This window comes from Peromyscus maniculatus, chromosome 12 (genome assembly GCF_049852395.1).
Source record: "Peromyscus maniculatus bairdii isolate BWxNUB_F1_BW_parent chromosome 12, HU_Pman_BW_mat_3.1, whole genome shotgun sequence".
NCBI classification, from domain to species: domain Eukaryota; kingdom Metazoa; phylum Chordata; class Mammalia; order Rodentia; family Cricetidae; genus Peromyscus; species Peromyscus maniculatus.
The window spans coordinates 36,283,437-36,308,660 of NC_134863.1; the positions used below are offsets into that span (position 1 = coordinate 36,283,437).

Here is a 25,224-nt window from a genome sequence, read left to right on the forward strand (position 1 = left end):
TGAGGAGTCCAGTGGTGTAGTGAATGCATGCATATTCCTTTGCCTGTACGTATGTCTGTGTACTGTGTCAATTCTTGGTCTCTGGAGAGACCAGAAAAGGCCATTGGATCTTTTGGGAGTTAAACATAGTTGTGAGCCTCCTTGTGGGTGCTGGCAATTGTACCTAGGTCCTCTGAAAGAGTAAAAAGTACTCTTAACTGCTGGGCCATCACTCCAGCCCCAGCAAATTACTGTTTCAAACTATTGAAGTAAACTGAATTCAACTTGTGTGTAATGCAAGTTTCCAGCTTGGTGTATTATTTTAAAGGCTTTTTTAAGTTAAAGGAGTCTTTTATAAGGTTTATAGGTCACAAGTGCACCATTTGAATTGTTGTAGAATAAAATATACTTATTTGACCAGAACCTCGATTGTTTTCCCTGTTTGGTAACATTTTTCTCATTTTTATTGTTTAAACCAATTTTTTAATTTATATAAATTTTGATCTATTCTTCCTCTCTCCCAAGTCCTTCCAGATTCTCATCCCTTCTACCCACCCAACTTTAAGTTCTTTCTCAAAAAATAAAACACAACCCCAATACAACAACAAAATCACCAATGCCATTAGAACAACAGCTAAAAAGAAAAAAAAAAGAAATAACCAACAACCACCCAACTTTAAGTTCTTTCTCAAAAAATAAAACACAACCCCAATACAACAATATTACCAAAGCCATTAGAACAACAGCTAAAAAGAAAAAAAGAAATAATCAACAAACTATAGGCAAATCAAAATATACAAAAAAGTAAAAACCTGTGGAGTCCATTATAGGCTTGTCAACCACTCTTGAACATGAATCCTGTACTAGAGTGGTGGGTATACCCAGTTTAACTCTACTGGAGAGAACTAATTTTCACAGTTCCATTGTTAATCTTTACCCTAGTGGTTAGGTTTCCCTTCATTCGTTCATATTCACTTTTTCAAAATCTAATGAAATAAAACAAATATTATTACATCAAACTTGGACAAGAAAAGGAAAAGAGGCCAAGAGAAGGCAGAAAATCAGAGACCCAGAAATTCTCTCACTCAGGACTCCCATAATACATGTGCAAAGGACCTGGTGCAGACCCAGGGAGACCCTGCACATGCTGCCTCAGCCATGTGTCTTCTATGAGCTTTGCTCATATTCATTTAGAAGGCCTTGTTTTCTTGGTGTCCTCCATCCCTTCTGGCTCTTCCACTCTTTCTGCATCCTCTTCTGCAGGGTCCCCTGAGCTTTGAGGGGAGTGATTTGATGGAGACATTCCATTGAGGGCTGAGTGTTCAAAGGTCTCTCACTGGCCAAATAATGTCTGTTTATGAGTCTTTATATTTGTTCCAATCTTGCAGGAAGCAGCTCCTCTGATGATGGCTGAGCAAGGCACTGATCTATGAGAATAGCAGAATATCATTAGGAGTCATTTTATAACTACATCTTTTTTTCTTTTTTCAGACTAGTAGTATTTGGTTTTCCCCTAGGTCCCTGGGCTATCTAGACTCAGGTTCTTGGTCACCCAAGCAGTATCTGCTATGGGTTTCATCTCATGGAGTGGGACTTAAGTCAAATCAGTTATTGGTTGGTTACTCCCAAAAAGCTTTGTGCCAGCATTGACATTGAATAACTTGCAAGCAATAAAACATTGTAGATAAAGGGTTTATGACTAGCTTAGTGTATAAGTTTCTCTTTTGGTAGAGTACAGAGTACCTTATTGTACCAAAAATGTTAGAACATCAGGCTCAAGTCTCTATAGTGGGGAATACCATTGAACTCAATGGCACAGGAAAAGACTACATGAACAGAACACCATAAACACAGACAGCAAGATCAACAATTAATAGGTGAGACCTCATGAAACTTTGAAACTTCTTCACAGCAAATGATACCTTCATTCATACAAAGTGCAGCCTACAAAATCGGAAGTGTTGTTGGTTTGCTTTGTGCAACTGACACACCCATATCTGATGGGAACAGTAAAACTCATAAAGCCAGCACAGTCACTTGACAAAGATCCAGCAGTGCTGAGTCACATGATGGCCACTGTGCCACCTTTGGTTTTATTTCCACCTGTTGCACACTTGGGGGACCTTTATTATTTGTTCAATTTGGAGATATTGGATTGATGGAACATTTCTTATGAATTATTATGCCTTCTTCCAGGTGTATTGCTTCTAAGCTTCCCCAGGGAAGTCCTGAACATACCACCCCTCCAGCTTTTAGGGAACTATCCTTATCTACTTGAAGGTCTTCCTTACACCTGAAGGTTGTGACACACATAAAGAAGCCAAAGGTGTCTTTATGAAACTATGAGATATTCTTGAAACTTCCATCCCTGTACTTACTCAGGAACAAGATAATCAAAACAAAGAAAACTTTAAAAGGTCAACAAGATTCGGTGGGCTAGAGGAATTGGCCACAGATCAGATTGCAAGCCTCTTTCCACTATACACTCAGGTAATTACATGGCATATACAGGGAAAAAGTTAGATTAGCTGAAGTTAGATTAGCTGTGCTCTACACAGACATTTATTGATAAACAAAGAATAGAGTAGAAAGATTATTTCAAAAATGATGTGTCAGGACCTCCTTTTCTTTGGAAAATTAGCACATGCAGAGCCACAGTGGTGTCATATGACCAAGGGACAACAGAATGCCAGGATTAGACATATAAACAAATTATATAAATAAATAAATTACAAACATTGTATTATGCCAGAATTTAAATGATAACCACAGAAGCTTTCGTCTGAGACTTTTCTTGGGCAATCTGAACTAAAAGCTTGGGACATGACAATATGCCCAGACTGGATTGAAGATTTTGTTTTGGTGTAGCATTCATGAAGTGACCAAAGCTACTCGCCTGAGAACAGGCTGTCATAAGTCTCTTGATTTTTAAAAATTGGGTTGTGGGGTTAATGAGTAAAAATAACTCTGTTTATTAATTATGTCAAAACTTGAGGGAAAATAATTGGAAATGATAATTCAGCTCTCTCTAAGTTTATTAATGATGATTGAAAGATGAGCAAGAGGAAGTGAAACACATATCCAAAAACAAAAATGTTACAATCTTTGTGTTGGAACAACATGAATCTATCTATCCATGCTTATTGAGTTCTGTATAAATAAAAAAGCACTTTGATTGCTAGTCAGTCAGACTACAAGATTATCACCACTACCATGGCTTGACTCACCTCCTTCCCTTACCCACTCTTACACCCTCTGCTGGGACCTGTCCACCAATGGGGATAGCTGACATCCAACTACACATTAGATAGAATATTAATATCCAAAATTTATTTTAAAAAATTAAATATCAAAAACCAAATAATCCAATTAAAAAAATTCTCTAAACAGAATTCTCAATAGAGGAAACTTAAATGTCTGAGAAACACTTATAGAAGAGTTCAACATTTGTCATCACAGAAATGCAAATCCAAACTACTTTGAAATTCCATCTTACACCTGTCAGAATGGCAAGATCAATAACAAAAGTGACAGCTCATACTGGCAAGGATGTGGAACAAAAGGAACACTCTCCATTGCTGGTCAGATTGCGAACACATACCACTACTATGGAAATCAGTGTGAAGGCTGCTCAATAAGATTGGATTTGTTCTATCTCGAGATTCAGCTATACCACTCTTAGGCATACACTCAAAGGATGCTTTGTCTTATCACAAAGACACTTGTTCAAACATGTTGAATATTGCTCCATTCATAATAGCCAGAAATTGGAAAGAATCTAGATGTCCCTCTAAAGAATATTAGAAAAAGAAAATGTGGTACATTTACATGATAGAGCATTACTTAGTCTTTAAAAAAAAAAAAAAAAAAAACGACACCATGAAATTTTTAGGCAAATGCATGGAATTAGAAAAAAATCATCCTCAGTGAGGTAATTCAGACCCAGAAAGACAAATATGGTATGCATTAACTTTTGTGTGGATATTGGCTGTTAAGACAATGATAACCATGCTCCAGTCCACAGAGTCACAGAGCATAGGTACAGAGTAAAGGACGGGAGAACACATAGATGTCATTAAGAAAGGGAAACAGAATATAAAGTTATTGAGAAATGGAGGGGCTGGAATGGGAGAATAAATTGGGGAAGGGAAAGGGAGTGAGTGGGAATACAAGGAAAGACAGATAAAATTGAGGAGCATTTGAGGGGTAGATGGAAACCTAACACAGTAGAAACTTCCTAAAATATATACATATATGAAGGCAATCTATATGAAATCACCAAATAACAGGGGAGACAGAGTCCAAGCTGCTTGTCTCTTGTCACCCAATGAAGCTTCTACTACTTCATTGGGTGGCACTTAATTGAAGTGTTGGCCAAAGGGAATCCCATGGGAATCTCTTTAAAAATCCAGGATGTTGCTTTCCCCAATCCAACACCAAGAGTACCTCCCTGAGACACAGAATCTGCCAGCTCCAATTAGACCAAGAGCTAAAACTGGACCCAGAGTGGTCCTCTGAGACACAGAAACAGCAAGCACAGATATAAGACCAAGAGCAGCTCGCTCAGACACAGGCACCTCTTGCACCTATTGGAGGAAGACATAGGTAGATGCCAAGGCAAAAAATACATACAACAACATAAAGAGATATATGATATTACCAGAACCTAGCAGTTCTACAACAGCAAGACCTGGCCATCACAACATAGAAGAAGCAGAAGAAAGCGACCTTAAAAATAACTTTATGAAGATGATAGAGGCCTTTAAAGGGGAAATGAAAAATTCCTTTAAAAAATTGAGGAAAAGACAAAAAAATGTTAGAAATCAATAAATCCCTTAAAGAAAGCCAAGAAAACCATGAAAAAAACAATTAAACGGATGAAGGAAACAATTCAAGACCTTAAAATGGAGATAGAAGCAATGAAGAAGACACAAGCTGAAGAAACACTGGAAATAGAAAAATCTGAAAAAAATGAACAGGAACAATAGATTCACATATAACTGACAGAATACAGGAGATGGAAGAGAGATTCTCTGGTGTGGAGGATACAATAGAGGAAATAGCATCAGTCAAAAAAAAATACTAAAGCCAAAAAAGCCATAACACAAAAGGTACAGGAAATCTAGGACACCATGAAAAGGCCAAACCTAAGAATAATTGGGATCAAAGGAGAAGAATAAAAACTCATGGGCATAGAAAATGTTTTCAACAAAATCATGGAAGAAAATTTTCCCAACTCAAAGAAGGAATACTTATGAAGACAAAGAAGGTTATAAAACACCAAATAGACTAGACAGCCCCCCCAAAAGTCCCCGTTGCCACATAATAATTAAACCTCTAAACACACAGAATAAAGAAAGAGTATTAAGGGCAAAAAAGGGAAAAGGCCAAGTAACACCAAAAGGCAGATCCATCAGAATAACACCTGACTTCTCAGTGGAGACTCTGAAAGCTAGAAGGGCCTGGACACATGTAATGGAAACACTAAGAGACCACAGATGCCAGCCTAGAATACTATACCCAGCAAAACTTTCAATCACCATAGGCAGAGTGAACAATACATTCCAAGACAAAATCAGATTTAAACAATACCTATCCACAAATCCAGCCATACAGAAATCACTAGAATGAAAACTCCAACCCAAGGAAGTCAGCTGTACTAACAAAAACACAGGCAATAGATAATCCCAAGCAGCAAATCCCAAGGAAAGGAAATACACACACACCACTACTAAAAGATAACAGGAATTAACAATTACTGGCCATTAATATCCCATAATACCAATGGACTCAATTTGCCTATAAAAAGACACAGGCTAACAGAATGGATATGAAAACAGGATCCATCCTTCTGCTGCCTACAAGAAACACACCTCAACTTCAAAGACAGACACTATCTCAGAGTAAAAGGCTGGAAAAGACTTTCCACACAAACAGACTTAAGAAGCAAGCTGGTATAGCTAGCCTCATATCTAATAAAATAGACTTAAAACTCAAATCAGTCAAAAGAGATCAGGGAGGAAATTACATATCACGGAAAAAAAACACCAAGATGAAGTCTCAAAATTCTGAACATTTATGCCCCAAATACAAGGGTACCCACATATGTAAAAGGAACATTACTAAAGCTTACATTACACACCAAACCCAACACATTAATAGCAGGAGACTTCAACACCCTACTCTTACCAATGGACAGATCTGCGAGACAGAAACTTAACAGAGAAATAAGGGAACTAACAGATGTTATGACTCAAATGGACTTAATAGATATATCTACAGAACATTCTACCCTAACAAAAAAGAGTATACCTTCTTTTCAGCACCCCATGGAACCTTTTCTAAAAACAACTACATACTCAGTCACAAAGCAAATCTCAACAGATATAAAACAAAATTGGAATAACCTTCTATATTTTATTGGGCCCCGATGGCTTAAAGGCAGACTTCAACAGCAACAAAAATTACAGAAAGCCTACAGTCATGGAAACTGAATAATGCTGAATTGAATTACCAACAGACCAAGGAAGAAATAAAGAAAGAAATTAAAGGCTTCTAGAATTCAATGAAAATGAATGTAGTACATACCCAAACTTATGGAACATATGAAAGCAGTGCTAAGAGGGAAATTCATAGCACTAAATGCCCACCTAAAGAAGTTGGAGAAATCTCATACTACTGACTTAACAGCATACCTAAAAACTCTAGAACAAAAAGAAGCGAAGTCATCCAGGAGGATAAATGCAAGGAAATAATCAAATTGAGAGCTGAAATCAATAAAATAAAAACAAAGAGAACAATACAAAAATTTAATGAAACAAAGAGTTTGTTCTTTGAGAAAATCAACAAGATAGATAATCCTTACACAATCTAACCAAAAGGCAGAGAGAGAACATCTAAATAACCAAAATCAGAAATGCAATGTGAGACATAGCAATAGACAAGAAGGACATACAGAGAATCATCAGGTCATACTTCAAAAACCTGCACTCCACAAAATTGGAAAATCTAAAAGAAATGGACATTTTCTGGATAGTACCACATACCAAAATTAAATCAAGACCAGAAAAACGATTTAAATAAACCTATAAGCCCCAAGAAAATAGAAACATTCATTAAAAGTCTCCCAACCAAAAAGAAGCCCAGGACCAGATGTTTTCAGTGGAGAATTCTATCAGAATTTCAAAGCAAAGCTAATACCAATACTCTTCAAATTGTCCCACATAATAGAAACAGAAGAAACATTGGCAAACTCTTTCTTATGAGGCTACAATTACCCTGATACCCAAACCACACAAAGATGCAACAAAGAAAGAGAATTACACACCAATCTCCCTCATGAACATTGATGCAAAGATACTCAATAAAATACTGGCAAACCAAGTCCAAGAACATATCAAAGAATTTATCCAGCATGATCAAGTAGGCTTCATCCCGGAGATACAGAGATGGTTCAACATGCAAAAATCTGTCAATGTAATGCACCATATAAACAAACTGAAAGAAAAAAAACTACATGATCACCTCATTAGATGCTAAAATAAAGTCTTTGACAAAATCCAACACCCCTTCATGATAAAGGTCTTGGAATGATCAGGAATATAAGGGACATACCTAAACATAATAAAGGCAATGTACAGCAAGCCAACAGCCAACATCAAAGTAAATGGAAAGAAACTCAAAGCGATTCCACTAAAATGAGGAACAAGACAAAGCTATCCGCTCTCCCCATATCTATTCAATATGGTATTCGAAGTTCTAGCTAGAGCAATAAGACAACAAAAGGAGATCAAGGGAATACAAATTTGAAAGGAAGAAGTCAAACTTTCACTATTTGCAGACAATATGATAGTATACATAAGTGACCCAAAAAATTATACCAGGGAACTCCTACAGCTGATAAACATCTTCAATAATGTGGCAGGATACAAGATTAACTCAAAAAATTAGTAGCTCTCCTATATACAAATGATAAACAGGCTGAGAAAGTAATCAGAGAAACACCACCCTTTACAATAGTCACAAATAATATTAATAATAATATTAGAGTTACCTTGAGGTAACTCTAACTAAGCAAGTGAAATACCTGTATAAAAAGAACTTTAAGTCTCTGAAGAAAGAAATTGAAAAAGATATCAGAAAATGGAAAGATCTTCCATGCTCATGAATAGGTAGGATTAACATAGAAACATGACAGTCTTACCAATAGCAATCCATAGATTCAATGCAATTCCCACCAAAATCCCAATACAATTCTTCACAGACCTGGAAAGAACAATACTCAACTTTATATAGAAAAACCACAAACCCAGGATAGTCAAAACAATCCTGTACACTAAAGCCACCTCTAGAGGCTTCACCATCTCTGATCTCAAGCTCTCCTATAAAGCTATAGTAATAAAAACAGCTTGTTACTGGCATAAAAACCGACATGTGGACCAATGGAATTGAATTGAAGTCCCTGACATTACCCCACACATCTATGAACATCTGATTTTTGACAAAGAAGCCAAAACTCTGCAATGGAAAAAAGGAAGCATCTTCAACAAATGGTGCTGGCATAACTGGATGTCAACATGTAGAAGACTGCAAATAGATCCATATCTATCACCGTGCACAAAACTCAAGACTAAGTGGATTGAAGACTTCAACATAAAACCAGTTACACTGAACCTGACAGTAGAGAAAGTGGAAAGTAGCCTTGAACTCATTTGCACAGGAGACTACTTCCTGAATATAACTCCAGTAGCACAGACACTTTGATCAAAAATTAATAAATGAGACCTCCTGAAACTGAGGAGCTTCTTTTTTAAAAAAAGATTTATTTATTTATTATGTATACAGTGCTCTATCTGCAGACCAGAAGAGGGTAACAGATCTCATTACAGGTAGCTTGTGCCACCATGTGGTTGCTGGGAATTGAACTCAGGACCTCTGGAAGAACAAGCAGTGCTCTTAACCACTGAGCCATCTCTCTAGCCCCTTGAGGAGATTCTTAAGGTAAAGTACATAGTCAATAAGACAAAACAGCAGCCTACAGAATGGGAAAAGATCTTTACCAACTCCACATCTGACAGAGACCTGATCTCCAAAATACATTTAAAAAAAAACTCAAGAAACAAGACATCAAAATTCTAAATAATCCAATGGAGTACTGATCTAAACAGAGAATTTTCAAGAGAAGAATCTCAAATGGCAGAAAGGCACTTAAGGAATTGCTCAACATCCTTAGTCATCAGGGAAATGCAAATCAAAATGAGTCTGAGATATCATCTTACACCTGTCAGAATGGCTAAGATCAAAAATACTGATGACAGCTTATGTTGGAGAGGATGAGGAGCAAGGGGAACACTCCTCCACTTTTGGTGGTAGTGCAAACTTATACAGACACTTTAGAAATCAACATGGCATTTTCTCAGAAAACTGGTAATCAATCTATTTCATGACCCAAGTATACCACTCTTGGGCATATACCCAAAGAATGCTCAATTATCCCACAAGGACACTTGCTCAACTATGTTCATAGCAGCTTTATTCACAACATCCAGAACCTGAAAACAACCTAGATGTCCCTCAACTGATGAATGGATAAGGAAATTATGGTACATTTACACAATTGTGTATTACTCGATAAAAAACAATGACCTCATGAAATTTGCAGGCCAATGGATGTAACTAAAATAAACCACTTGGTCCTGCCTCAACTTGATGTGTCATACTTTGTTCAAGACCATGGGTGACCTGTCCCTTTCTGAATGAAGATGGGGTGGGGAGGACTGGAGAAGAGGGAATGGAAACTGAGGTCGGTATGTAAAATAAATGAAAAAAAAGTTAATGTTATGTTAACAAAAGAAAAGAAAAGAAAAAAAGGTATAATTCACGACATTGAACAAATAAAAGGAAATTCCAAAAATCATATATAAGAGAAAAATGTGAGCTTTCCTAAAAAAGAAAGACTTGAATAAATATGTAACAAGAAAATCAAGGAGGAGTTACACTGAAATGGTATCAGCATTCTTAAAACTATCTAGAGTGAAAAATCACAATCATCCAATAAAGAAATCAAAAAATATACACATTGAAAAGATATCCTGTATTCATAGATTTGGAGAATTCAAATCATTAAAATAACTATTACTGAAAGTGTACTACTGAAGTGAGTTTGTGTACCTTTTTCCTACACAGTACTAAAGAACGCAAATATGTCTGGAGGAGTAAAATCTCATCCCTTTTCAGAAGGCACTGCACCTCCTGACTTCAAAATATACAATGAAACTGTATTTAATCAAAACAGCATGATATTTGCAAGACACAGACTCATACAGCAGCATAAAAGAATAAAGATGCTGTGATGAACCCACACATCTACAGAGAACTGAGTTTCAGTAAAGGTGATAAGGACACACATACTGGGAAAGGTCAATGCTTTTTGAAAATGCTGTCAGGGAAGTAGGGGAACCCACAAGGAAAATAGTCATCAATTGCATTAAAGAGACTATCATTAGAAAAGAAGAAAATATTTACAACTCCACATCTGACAGGGGTTTGGCATTTCAAGACATATAAGGAACTTAAGAACTCAAGAAAAATAAACTACTCAATTTTATGGGTAATAAACCTCAATAGACATTTCTCAAGGAAAGTATACAAAATGGCTAATGGATATATGAGAAAGAAATGCTAAACATCACTAATCATCAGAGAAATGCAAGTAGAAACCATTAAAAGACAGCAGCTTAACCCCATAAGAATAATTACTACTAAAAACACCAAAAAAAGTGATGTGTAATGTATGGATGTGGGGAAGGAAACCAGTGCATGCATGCCGTAAGTGAAATACAATATGCTAGGAAGGCTTCTCAAGATGCTAAAAAATAGAAATGCTATATGATCAAGCTATCCCATTACTGAATATATATCTAAAGGGAAAGGAAATCATTATGTTGAAAATGTTGTGGAGATATCTGGACGTCCATGTTCTCTTTAGCACTACTCACAACAGATGAGAAATGAAGCTATCTGCCTAGAACTGACGAATGAGGTGAATATTATTTGTGTGAATATTATTTGGCCAAAAAAAAGGAAATTCTGTCATTTGCAACAACATGGATGAAACTCAGGGTTCATCCATGTCAAGTAAAATATTCCAGAAACATAAAGAGAAGTACTACCTGATCTTATCTAGACAAGAAATCTAAAAAACTCAGAGAGAAAAACCGTAGTTACTAGAGGCTGGGTTAGTAAAGGGTAGGAGGGATTAGAAGAGGTTGATCAACAGGACTAAGTTATAGTTAGATAGCAGTGAGACTCCATTGTGTTACTGTCCAGAGGGTAATTATAGATAAGGACTATGTGCTGTATAACTTTAAAACCTAGCAGAAAACATTTGAAAGGTTTTAGGTACAAAGAAATGATAAATGTCTGGGTGAATAGATATGTTTAACTTGCTATCGAAATATACATGGTACTCCATAAATATCCATAATTTTTATGTATCATTTAAAATAAATATAACTTTAATTTCAAAACTTAAAGACATTAATATTAATAAAACCTCATTTGAATTTACTACTGCATGAAATGGCATTATAAAAACATTTTTTCTCCACTTATTTCTAAAATGGTAGTTGCTGCTAGCCAATGCATGATTTAATTTGGAATGTTATATCTTAAACTTAAAGACTGTCAAGTGATTAAAAAAAAAGATTGCATACTTTCATTTATGTCTGTCTGATGGTGGTGGCTCATTAAGTCCTCAGTCTCTCTTGCTGATGGTGTGCACGTTGGTATTGATGATTGGACAGGCATGTTCTCTGACCTAGAGGTACCATGACAGTGGTACAGAAATAAATTAGACACTGACAAACACTCCTTCTCATGGCAGCACTCTGTAGGAACAGATTATTAATTAAAATTTGATAGATTCACGCACAGATTTTCTTGAGAAGTTGACCAAAATACTAGAACTAGCCTATTGTTTCTACGTTAAAGTAGTGAGAGAGAGCAATAGTTTCTCTTTCCATGGAGACCATATCATCTATATTCCAAACTTATCATCTGCTCCACAAATCCCAGATTCATCCTGTAGATACTTAATTAATATTATCCCTCGAGTATAAATAGGCATTTAAAAATAACAATGTTTAAAATGGAATTCTTAATCCTCTCCCCAAAGCTTGCTCTTGCTCTATGCCTGTACATATTTGTAAAAGTTTTCTTTAATGCTTAAAACACTTACCTTGAGTAAGATAATTCTTTCCTCTTACTCGTTCTCCATACCTGTCACTCAGAAAACCTTCCCATCCCAAATATAACCTTAACCCCTCCTCCTCTTTCTACCTCTTCAGTCTGGACATTTCCCATCTGTCTCCTGACTGCTGTAGCCGTCTCTTCAAACTGTCACTTCATTCATGTCTTCTAAGACTTCTCTTCCACATCCAAGTGGGAGAGCCTTCTAGATTATAGATCAGATTCTCACCCTTCTTAGGTTTATACATTTCCCTGGATTGAGATGGAGCAAAATAAAAACCCCACCATATTTTTAAATTTAAAGAATGTATAATGACATCAAAACAAATCACACACTATCAGTTATGTCTACAGTTTCTACTGTCATGCCTAATATTTTCCTATTTCCATTTACCTCCCCATCATACACTTCTGTCCACCAGAGGAGTTGTATATGGGTGAGTATTTTATTATATTTAATCTATAAAATAGGATCCCAGCTTCACCTTATGCCTCAGTTGGACCTCCCTCAGGTTTCCAATTTCAGTCTTTTTTTTTTTCCACTCAGCAGACTCTCTCCTACCTATTGTCCTGGGTCTTCTCCTGTCTCATGTGAAACCTGTTCTCAATAGAGTCTTAAATGTGGTGCTGAAGATATGGCTCAGCAATTATGAGCATGTGTTGCTTGTTCAGAGGACCCTGGTTCAGTACCCAGCATCCCTATGGACATTTCATAATTGCCTCTAACTCAAGTTTCAGCACCCTCTTCTGGCCTCCACAGGCACCAGACACACACGTAGCATACAGTCACACACAGGCAAAACTCAAATACACGTGAAACAAAAATGAACAATTTTTTCCTTCTAAAAAAATAAAAAAGAATATTACACTCAATTCACCATAAACATAAATGTTACCTACAGACTACGTTTATAGTATCTGATGTCAGAAACTGTCAAGCATATGGAAACGGGTTTTTCCAGAACCCCTGGAATTTTCAAACATAGTATTTCCAACTAGCACAACTGTACCCAGCATCTCTGTCACCACAGGTTATCCTATAGCTTACCTTTTCTTTCGGAAATAGATACAGAGAACAGCATTGATGACACATGAAGTGAAAAATAAAATGGCGAATACAATTGCAGTTATCATCCAATTTAAAAAAGGACACCCGGGACCTGAAAAACACAAACCAGATCATGTCACTTCTCTGGTAACACTGTACATGTGATCTTGGGGCCTTTACTTTGTAATGCTTTTTTTGATTTGCTTAATTCATTCAAATTTACTCTGTAAGATATTTTCTTATTACCATGGAAAGAAGAGTGAAATCCTACAGAGTAGTTTCCTCTTCCCTTGAATATAATTAAGAATGTGTATGCCTTTAAAGAGCCAGGCACTGCAGCTCTGCCTTTGACTGTACAGATGAGGTTTTGTCAATTTTTTACTATTCTTTTTCAATGAGATACTACATATCCATTTTAGGTAAAGGAGATCGAACATGAAGAACTTGGCACTGAAATCTTCTCTAAAGGCAATTCCAACAAAGCAGGAAAATTACACATGGAATTTCACTAGAATCAGGAATTCACAACCCCAATATTTAACATAACACTAAGCAAGGCAGAACCTTCTTTTGAATTGATAAATTACTTCTTATTGACACTTGCATTTTAATAAAAATTTTAAATTAACCATATGAACACAGCCAATAGATTTATGGAAACTGCTTATGGTATTTATTTTACATAATCCAGCTTCATTACCAGGGAAAATTGATCAGGTAAGGGAGGTGGCCAACTTATGTTTCAGAAAACAAGCATAGTACAAATATTTATCTCTCATATTTCTTGAGAATATTATTAATATCTCCTTTAAAACAGCATTAAATTAAAAAGCATTAAATGAAAAGAGCAAGAATATTGACATGACTTCTGGTGACAAGAAATTGTGAGGAAATAAACTTAGAAAACACATAATGTGAACAGAAGGTGAAGGATGAAGACAGTGAGTGAAACAGAGGATGAAGAAAGACTTTCAAGATATTATTTCCAGATACTCTTGAGAATATATAACTTCCTTTAAATAAGGAATGAAGAATAGTCTTTGAAAAGAAAAACACTTTTAGCCCATCAACTGCCAAGCCTGGCTGGAGGAGGGGCTCAGCCTTCCCCACTCTGCTATCTTGAACTCTTTCCTACTGATGTATTCAGAAGAAAGGGAAAACCTTGCCTTCAGTTGTGTATCCATTCACTGGTGAGCCCTTAGTCTCCAGAGGATATGGCCACTGATGGCCCTGAATAAACAAAGTGGGTCACAAAGGTAACACCGAAAGTCATGAGCCTAGGAGAGCGAGTAGCGGGGAGAAAAGCTGTGGGGGTGGGTGGCATGGGAGAGAAATAAGGAAAGAGAAGAGAGGAATCAGAATGCATTATATGTGTGTGTGAAATTGCTAGAGATATAACTTAATTAATAAAAATAAACATTTTCATTTTAATTTGAAAAAGAAATTTTAAATTAAAAACTTTATTCTCAAAGAAGGAAACATTCCAAAAAAGAACTGGAAGAAAATGTTTATACAGTCTCTCTGATAATTTGAAGGAAAGAAAAAGTCATGCATGTTAAAATTAAGTAGATGCTACCCCAGATGGTTTAGTGTACTTTTAATGAGAGGTTTACAAAATGAATCAGCTGAATTAACAGGAGGAAATTCCCCATGAAATGAGAAAATATTCAGAATTCCTGATGTTTGGTGATTCTCTGTGGTTCCTGGGTTAATGTGACCAAATTCTGGAAAAGTTGCATCGTTCTCACTAGCCTTTCGAGTTTACAAAAACAAAATGTCAATCATAATATCCTAATATTGGAACAAAGTAGAACATCCTTCCTACCAAATTATATCACTTCAGGTTCTCACTTCATTCTCATTACAGGAATTCTATGAAAGCTGTTAATAGATAGGAGTAGAACAAGTTTGGTAGCCAGAGGTTTACTGTACACTATGTTAACCAGTGAACGCCTGGACAACTCATCAGCTTGGACTGGTGTACAATAGGGAAGGAAAGAAAACATTCACACAACTACCTTATTCTTCTCTTGATTTGCAATAAGCTGCTTGCCTTGTCAGTGTACAGTCTGAAGAAAGAAACTAAATTACTTGATTTGATTTTAAAATTCATGGAGTACTGATATCTCAAACACTTACAGTGTAATCAGATTAGTTGGGTGGTCTATTTGGTCTTCTAAACCATATTCTCTTTTGGAGAATAATTTGGATCCCTTTACTGTAGATTCTGTTAGCGAACCTCCTTCTCTGTCCTATGTTCATACTTAAGACTGAATTTTGTCCCAGCTGTGTCCCCATAGGTTGACATCTGAAGTTCAGCAGACACAAAGACCTCAGGCTCTTCATGCCCATGTCTTTCAGATTCTAGGAGATTGCCCAGGAGAAACAGGGAGAAGGGAAGTCCTCTAACACATCTCCCCTCACACACACACACACACACACACACACACACACACACACACACACACAAGCGTGTTGTAAAGGCTAAGGCCTTAAGCATGGGAGCATTTCACTGGGGTGGGTGCCTGTTTAGTTAGCTCTCTGAAGCTTGAAATGTAGCCACTAATTTGAAATCAAGATCAGTGTATGTCATGTAACATTCTTTGACATATAAAACTCAAATGAAAAGCTGGCAGTCTTTAGACAGTGCAGAGTTGATGAAACCCTGCAGGCTGTGTGGCCATCCAGGAATGCTTTTTTCATATAGGTATTCTAAATAATCTGTTTGCTCATGGCAAAATAGTCACCAACTCTCTGGGCTATGGAACAAAAATAATTAGAGCATTTATTTCTCTACAATGTGAAAGATCCACTATTACCTTGGGATTACCTGTTTAATCAAGAAGGGAGGAGGACAATTGTTGACATCAGAGAATAGTGAAGGCTGATTGGCTTGTTACAAAATTTTCAGGTGGTAAACAATGTATTTTGTCATAAGTCAAAGTAAAAGTTGTAAGGGAACTAGAAAGAAAGTACAAATTCCCTTCCAGTGTACACAGTATGGAGTTGAGAATCTGAGAAAGGGATGGGTTAATATTCTTGGTTGTTGAAAAATCAGAATAACTCTTTACTTGGCAAAAGTTTTGTAATTGAAGATTTCATTAGGCTACTCCGTATATGTTCAAAAGTTATTTTATTTTTGATAGGTTTAATCTTATTAAGTTGCCCAATATATTGGTTATTCCCTATATTGGTTATTGATTATCAGCCATGTTAACAGATACAACCATCGGAAAACCTCTAATGGGTGACTTCTATCTCTGTATCTTGGATTAACCATGGGGACAATGCCACTCACTGCGATGACAGTGTTGTTAATTAGTGAAAACAAGAAACACGTTAACACAACAAGGCTTGTGAGGTTTAAAACATATTAAAACTAGCTTGGAGGCAGTGATTATAATGGTAGAAACAGAATATTCTATTGGCTGTGAAATATGAAATGAGTAAAAGGAAATTAATGTATAAATGATTAGGATAGAAGGATTTGAGATGCTATGAGAGTAAGATATGAGGATGAGTCACTTACCATAACTGTACTTCCATATCGTGTTCCTACTGTTTACATGGACATGAACAGATTATGTAAATAGAGCCAAACTTTAAACTATGAATGACATTTCCACCACTCTTCTGGAGGAAGTTATGGAAAACAGTTAATTGGAAACCCAGGATCTCCACCACTTGATCTAAGGGTCTGATGAAAATCGAAAATGACAGTCTTGTACTACTGGAAACAGAGGTTCAAAGCTCATTAACTGATGAATAGAGTTACAATGATCAGATAGACAAGACTGTAAAAACAAAGTTGTAAAATAATAAAAGGGTTGGTGGGAAATAATAAAAGTTGTAAAATAGTGAAAGTGGTCATTTTGAAAATGAATAATAAAAGACAGTTTGAGGCCAAGAGTCACCTAGTTAGTTTGGGTCCAAGCTTCCTTTGGCAAATATTAAGAAAATCTGTATAAATTACTTTTGACAATCCTTTTAAAATATTAAAGTTTTCCAAAATCATAAAGAGTTCATAGGGCCTAGATCTAGTAAGAGTGCAGCATCCAAGTGACAAGCTTGTGCAGAAATGTCAACAATCAAATTCAACAATAAAAATTAGAGTAAAATATTGGCAAGGGCAAAGAGCTGTGGTATCGACTTCAGGCGTAACTCTCCACAGTTAGACTCCATGAGACAAGAGTGGAGCATAAAGGACCCTGGCTTTTCCAAGACTAGGACATATTTTAAACTGTTTCTATTCTTCTATTTTTTTCCAGCTAAAGATCAAACTCAGAGCCTCGCCCAAGGCAAGTGCTCTCTCACTGAGTCATTGCCCTAACCCTTTCTTTATATTCTTAACTGGATTAAGGAAGTTAGGTCTACCATAAACACTTAGACACAGCAAAAGTAAATGTTCTTTGAAGGAAGCTATTATAAAACCATTCACACGGAAGTTCACATGTACAATTCTACTCATAAATATATATGTGAAACATATTAGTTTATTGGCTTCCTTGGGTGGAGACATGGGTATTTGATAGTTATGGTTAAAACACATGGAGTAACACATGAGAGATCCCTTCCTACCCACTATGTGGCTACAATCATTTTTGAAAATAGAATAACAAGTATTGGCAGGGATGCAAACAAAACTCAAACAGACTTACATGGCTGCTGGGAACGTAAAATAGTTGGACCACTGGCATCTCTTGAAAGCACAGAACATTTAATCGACCATAAAACCTACAAATCCAATTCTGGGTATATTATTCCCAGCGAAACGAAATATATGCCTGTGGAAAACCTTGTACACAAATGCTCAAGAGGAATTATTCACAGTAGTCAAAATGTAATCAAAACATCTATGAACTCAAGCATAGGTAAATGAAGTGTGGTGTATCTATACTGTAGAAAACTTTTTACTCATATAAAAATTGAAGTCTCAACACATGTCACCACATGAATGAACCTTGAGAAATTCTGCTACATGAAAGAAGTCACACCCAAATAACAACATATACTATTGTTGCATTTGTATGAAGTAATTACAATAGATAAATCCAGAAGCATAGAAAATAAGTTGGTGACTACTAGGCAATGGGAAGGCCACTCACGCCAGTCACTGGAAATTTTGCCACTGTTAGAAGGTGTTTGGTTTCTTCAGGGAGTGGTGGAAATGTTGTGTAATTAGACATCAGTGATTGTTGCAAAGTACTTAGAAAATACCAACAACCTTCAAGTTATACGCTATAATAGGGCAGATTCTATCTTAATTAAAAAATAATTGTCAAAGGAAAAAAAGACCTTGGGGTTTTGGGGGGTGAAGAACTCATAAAGATGTTCTATGATGTTTTTGCTAATGATTGTGAACTTTGTAAATATATTAAAAGTTATTGACTTGCATACTATCAATGAATTAGTTGTACAGTTCGTAAGTGACATGTAAATAAAGTTGTCATCAAAAACAAACAGAGAACTTGAAAACTCAATTATGTCATTAATCACTCATGGACATACAACAAAACCAGTATAAACCATGAAGTTAAAAGAGTGAAAAACTCTGTAGACCCTTATTTGAAGAGATAGGAGTCACTTTTCCTTGCAAAGTAATAAAAAAAAAATAGTAAACTTCAGATTGAAGACATTTAGGAAGACTGGACTGTGGGAGCCCGTTTTCAGGTTCCCAGTAGCTTTACCCAGCAGGTCTGCATAGAGAGTATGATTGGACCACGGGCCTGAGTGCAGGTGTCTGAGATGGTCTGCACTTGACTGTGCTGGGGAAAGGTCTTTTGCTCCACCCCTTGGCATTTGTATAACTATCCTAGGGCAGAGACAGTCAGGGCTCATTGGAATAGGTTCCAGGCTTTCTTGAGGCTATCCTTTATTTTCTATCTGTTTATCTCCACACTCCAAATCCTTCTAATATTTCCTGCTACTCTCATTCAAGAAAACTCTGGTGAACTGTGGGGTTGTAAACGCCCTGCACTGGACTAGTTGCACAGGCCTGTCATTACAGCTCATGGGCAGGCTGAAGCAAGAAGACTGAAAATTGAAATCCAGCCTGGGCTGGGGAGTGAGCAGAGTGAGTTCAAGGACAACCTGTGCAAGTTAATAAGATCCTAACAAGGATAAGAAAGAAACCCTAAAAGAGAGATGGGGTAGGGGGAAGAAAAAAGAAAAGAGGGAAAAAAAGCTATGTACTTGTCTAGCATGAATAGCCTCACATGCACAAGGCCCCTGGATTCAGTCCTCTCTCTCCTCCCCCTGAAAAAGAAGTTTGGAAAGCCCCAAGACACTAAGAGGGATTCAAACAAATGACACGTGTTGGGGCACATAGTAATAGAATGGGTGAAAAGGAAACACAAAGACGTCAGGGGACAGGGCAGTGAAAGAAGGAGACAAATTAGAACAAAGTTTGATGACGTGTGTGTGCGTGTGTGTGTGTGTGTGTGTGTGTGTGTGTGTGTGTGTGTGTAAATGCCACAATGAATTCCATTCTTTGTATGGTAGTTTAAAAACTAACTTTGCAAAGAGGAAAGATAATTGCCATTGCACCATTATCAAAAGGTGCAACCTTCAAGACATGCTTAGGCTGTGGTGGCAGCCCTTTGAAAGTGGATTAAGGCTGTTATAATGGGAATGAGTCATTGTGACAGCATTAGTGGCCCAGGGGATTTTCAGCTCCCTTTTGTTCTCATGGTGCACACTAGAAAGCAATGCCTTCCAATCAGTGGCCAGGTCTGTTCTACAGTCTTGAATTTCCTTTTACTAGAACTTTAAGTCAACTAAATTTGTACTGCTTATGATTGAGAGATGAAAGAAAAATGAGGAGAAAAATCTGACAAGCCACCAGGGTGGAGAGTGTGCTCCAAATGCACAGCAGCAAAGCAGAGATGCTATTGCAGACAACGACTTTCTGAACAGCACTCCGACAGCACAGGAGCTAGAACAGGTGGGACTGAGTGAAAATGAAAGGTTTCTCCACAGTAACAGAATCTACCAAAAGAAACAGCCCACAGCTACATTTCAGTTCAGACACGAGCTAAAACCCTGAATTTACAAATAACTGAAAAGAAAACACCCAAGCTGCCAGTCAACAAATGGGCTAAAAAAATGAACAGTTTTCAAAAGAAAAAATGAAAATGGCCAATGTGTGCGTGTGTGTATGTGTGCATTTGTACAGATATATTTATAGACATATATATGTATATGTATATATACAAACATATGTATGTACATACACATGTATTAGTTTTCCTTAACATTTGATTTATGATCATTTTATATGTTTGAGTGCTTTGTCTGAATATTTGTTTGTACACTATCTGTGTGTAGTGCCAACAGATGCCAGAGGACAGCATTAAATTTCCTAGCATTGGAATTACAAGGAGTTCTTAGCTTCCTGTGGGTGCTGGGAATCCAAACCTATCCTCTGGAAGAGCAACCAGTGATCTGAATCACTGAGCCACCTTTCCAAGTCTTCAGTAAGCAGTTTTAGAAGTCCCCAATGCCCCCCACCCCAAGTCATTAGGAAAATGCAAATTAAAATGACTTTGAGACAGGATTTCCTCCCGGTCAGAGGACTATCAAAGAAGAAATGTGACTAGCCAGGCTTAACAGTGCAGGGTGTACCTTTAATCCCAGCACTTCCGAGGCAGAGGCAGGCAGACCTCTCTGTGTAAGTTGTGTAAGTTCAAGGCCAGGTTTGTCTACATCATGAGTTCTGGAATGATAAAGTGAGACCCTGTCTCAAAATGTGAGGGGGAGGGGGTGGGATAAGGAATCTAACGACAGATGTTCAAGAGGATGTGGGGAAAGAAGAATGATCACTTACTGCTAGCAGAGCTGCAAATTAATGCAGATAATGTAGAAATTGGTTTGTAGGCTCCACTAGAAATTAAAAAGAGAATAACTAATGATTCAGCTGTATGCTCCTGGGTATATACCCCAAGGACTCCAGATTCTACCATAGAGGCACTTGGACATCCATGCTTACTGCTGCAATCAATATTCACAGCCTACATGTCCATCAATAGATGAATGACTAATAAAAACATGGTATATGCACATAATGTAATATTATTCAGTTGTAAATAAAAATAAAATAAGATTTGTAGAAAATAGGTCTGCAATGCATGCTTAAGCAAGAAGAAATCAAACTCGGAACGGCAGAACTCATGGGTTTTGCCTCCTATGTAGATTGTAGCCGTGTGTGTGTGTGTGTGTGTGTGTGTGTGTGTGTGTGTGTGTGTGTGAAGTCTAATACAATCTGGAAAGGAGACTGAGAAAGAGTAATAGTATTAGGTGATGAGCTAGGAGCAGGGGTGTGGACACAGGACACAGGAGTCATGGAAGAGGAAAATCAACCAGGAGTGGTGGACTCTAAGGCAGGAGGGTAGCAAGAGCATGGGGAAAATGAGAGGAAGGGAAACCACAAAAATTCACTTTGTTTGAAAATGTCATAATGCTATCTAGCACATTATATGCAGATTTAGCCAATGAAATGATTCCTAATGATGTTCTCCTATACTTGAAAACTGGAGCCTGTAGTCATCAGAGAGGGTTCATTCAGCAACTGATAGGATCAGATGCAGAGACCCACAGCCAAACATTAGGCTGAGTTCTGGGAATCTCTCAGAAGGGAAGAGGGGATAGGAAGGATTGTAGGAGGCAGAGGAGGCAGAAGAACACAACTACCCATGCCTCATAGAGGCTCACAGAGACTGAAGTAACGATCAGGGAGCCTATATGGCTCTGACCCAGGTCTGCTGCAGATATGTTATGGTTGTGTCGCTTGGTGTTCTTGTCGGACTCCTAACAGTGGGAGCAGAGGCTGTCTCTCTTTTGCCTGTTTGGGGGAACCTTTCCTCCTAATGGGTTGCCTCATCCAGCCTTGATATGACAGTTTGTGCCTAATCCTATTGTAACTTATTATGACATGTTTGGTTGACATCCCTGGGAGTCCTGCTCTTTTCTGAAGGGAAACAGGAGGAGTGGATCTGGGAAAGAGGGGATCTGGGAAAGAGGGACTTGGAGGAGAGGAGGGAATGGAAACTCTGGATGGGATGTACTATGAGAATAATAAATAAGTTTTTAATTTAAAATAAAATAAATTTTTAAAACAAGGAAAAGCCAGCGGCCATCCCCAAATTGATGAAAAGAACAAAAACAACCTAACATGAGTTTAAGTGCTATGGAAAAGTTAAAAAAAAAATAAAGATAGTATGTGACAAAAAATAAAAATGGCTATGGACAAACTTCAAATAAAGGAAAACCAAAAAAAAAAAAAACTATGAATGATAAAAAAAAATAGTAAGGAAAGAGTTTCTGTAAGGAACCCTGCTGCAGAGGTGGGGAGTGGGGGTCGTGATGACTGTCAGCATTGTTTGATTTTTTTTCTGAGTCAGGGTCCCACTATATAGTTCTGGCTGTCCTGGTACTTCTGTAGACCAAGCTAGTCCTGAACTCACAGAGATTCTCATGCTTCTATCTCCCAAGTGATGAGATTAAAGGTGTGTGTTACTATGCCTGGCTTCATTGATTTATTTCTTAATCATATGTGTACATTATATTGGTTTACTTCTCCAAAAATAGTTGATTAATATGAATACTTTTCATTATGTATTTTTTTAAAAGATAAAGATATCTCCTCTCTCATTCTTTCTTATGTGAATATGTGTGTGCATGCATGCCTATGCACTTTGTAAGTGCATGCTTACGTGTGTACATGTCTGAGCTCCTATATGTGCATTGGAATGTGTGTGTATGTGTGTGTGTGTGTGTGTGTGTGTGTGTGTAAATGTGTGTACTGGAAGCCAGGGATCAACCATAGGAGCTGTCTAACTTGATTTTTGTTAGCTTTATTTCATTTTTCTCAGAATCACTGAATCACAGAAGAATCACTGGTTGCTCTAGGCTGGCTGGCCAGTGAGCCCCAGGGATTTGCCTTCCTTGTCTTTCCATCACTGAGATCACAAGGACACACAGCCATGCCTGGCTTTTTATGGTGGTGCTGGGTTAAAACTCCGGTTTCCATGGTCTCATGGCAAGCATTTTGCAGACTAAGCTGTTTTCCCCGTTCCAGCTGTCCCTTTGATTTTCCGTCACTTCCACTTACCTTCCTGCTTTACTGGCAGAGGAACTATCTTGTCTTCGCTTCTTAGAGGGTGAGTCATGGACACAACCAGTTGCTGGAGGCCCAAGGACCTCACAGTTTTCAAAGAGATGTTGTGTATTTTAGTGACGGTCACTGTGGTATTTGGGTTTGTAGTAAAGTATTCTTCTTGTGTGAGCACTAGGGCTTGTGAAGGGTAAATGGAGATGCCAGGAGCAGGCTTTCCCACAGCTGAACAATGGAGGTTGAGGAGGTCTTCAGAGCCATTAACAGGACTGAGTTCAGTTATTATTAATTCAGGTACAACTGAAGCAAAGAAGGGGAAACAAACTTCATACAATGGTATGTCATACCAAATGCTCTGCTGTTAATGGCTTCCACCCGCCCAATTTTTATATGACACACAAATCCTGAAAACATATCCCTCTTGGATACCTCCCCTCACATGCCATAAAACTTCCAATACTTTTTTTTCTGCCCACTGACTGCTGTCTCAACTTCCATGCATCTATAAATTATATTACACACCCCCAGCACTTCACACTTACAGCAGCACAATAAGGAACTCTGGTATTCTCACTACTACTGGGACATATTGGTTATTCGAAGACAGGGGAACCCTAATTCCTTGCTCTTCCCTGATATCTCTTTTCTAATATCTTCTTCTTGCCTTAGTAACAAAATTCTGATACTCTTTCTGGGTTTTCTCCACTTAATGGAAATCAGTGCAGTGTAATGTAAAGAAGTGATATGAGGTGGGAGAAGATTCTGCCTCAGCACACAATCTCCATTGGTCTCCATCATTTTCTCCTCTAAGTAACCTGGACTCATCAACATCAGTTTTTCAACATCTAACTTTCTTTCTCTGGACAATGTCCTCAAACACTATAACTCAACACTATCTACCCCCATTGCAGGGCCCTAGAGAAAGGGTTATATACTTAGAATGTTCAGGCAGGTTTGTTCTCCATGGCTGCCATATGGAAAGGTGTTGAACAGACACTTGTAGCAGGCTTCATCTTCAAATGTCACTCCTTGGATAGTTATGAAGGAGGCATTGGGTTCCAGGATCTGGCAGTGCAGCCTGTTTACATATGGGGGGAGAATATTTTCTCCATATTTCTGGCTGTAAGTGCCGATATTTTGAAGCAAAGAACCTTGGATTTTTTGCCAGGTAACTTGTAGAACATTTGCCAGACTTGTCAAGTTGCAGAAGATGGTTACATTTCTTCCTAGGACAGCAGTCTCATAGTTCTTATGCTTTATTTTCTGCGAAGACTCTGAAAATGAGGTCCAGTGTTTAGGAAAATACATCTTCATACTACCGCGGTGTTCCTAATAGCACTTCTCTTTGCCTTAAGATTACCATTTTATTTGCCTCTTCTACACAATAAAAAATGATGCACTCCAGGCTGAGGAAAAGGGATCGTGCATTCAAAAGCAACCTATGATACATAGTGAGACTGTGTCTCAATAAGAATAAAAAGTCTGGAACTGTAACCTATGTCCATTATCTGTAGTAGAATGATTCCCAGGCACATGCAAGGTCCTACATTTGATCCTCAGAACTGAGAGAGAGAGAGAGAGAGAGAGAGAGAGAGAGAGAGAGAGAGAGAGAGAGAGAGAGAGAGAATGAACTACAGTCTGTTCTTTAATATTGAGTATCTAGTTTCTAAAAGGGCTTCCGGCACATATTACCTGGTAAATACTTATTATGGGTAAAAATTAAGAATCATAAAATACCCAACATGTATATTATATTATATATTATGTATTCAACATTGCTTAACACATATATGAATGTGTATGTATGTGTTAAGCAGAGTTATATATATATATATAT

General features: G+C 37.5%; 1 protein-coding gene and 1 long non-coding RNA gene across 2 annotated transcripts; both read right to left on the bottom strand.

Moving 5' to 3' along the window:
- Positions 1 to 726: 726 nt before the first annotated feature.
- LOC102909051 (uncharacterized) lies at positions 727 to 13,388 on the bottom strand. The gene is made up of 3 exons (XR_013043589.1): positions 13,277 to 13,388; positions 11,694 to 11,797; positions 727 to 1,406 (listed from the first exon to the last, which is right to left on the bottom strand). It is a non-coding gene; the product is annotated as an uncharacterized LOC102909051 (long non-coding RNA).
- Positions 13,389 to 15,506: 2,118 nt separating this feature from the next.
- Positions 15,507 to 24,701, bottom strand: LOC143266825 (OX-2 membrane glycoprotein-like). Its single transcript, XM_076548345.1, has 3 exons — positions 24,323 to 24,701; positions 23,385 to 23,687; positions 15,507 to 15,640 (listed from the first exon to the last, which is right to left on the bottom strand). Exons 1-3 carry the CDS (start codon positions 24,699 to 24,701, stop codon positions 15,507 to 15,509), a joined length of 816 nt encoding a protein of 271 aa, XP_076404460.1.
- Between the last annotated feature and the right edge of the window lie 523 nt (positions 24,702 to 25,224).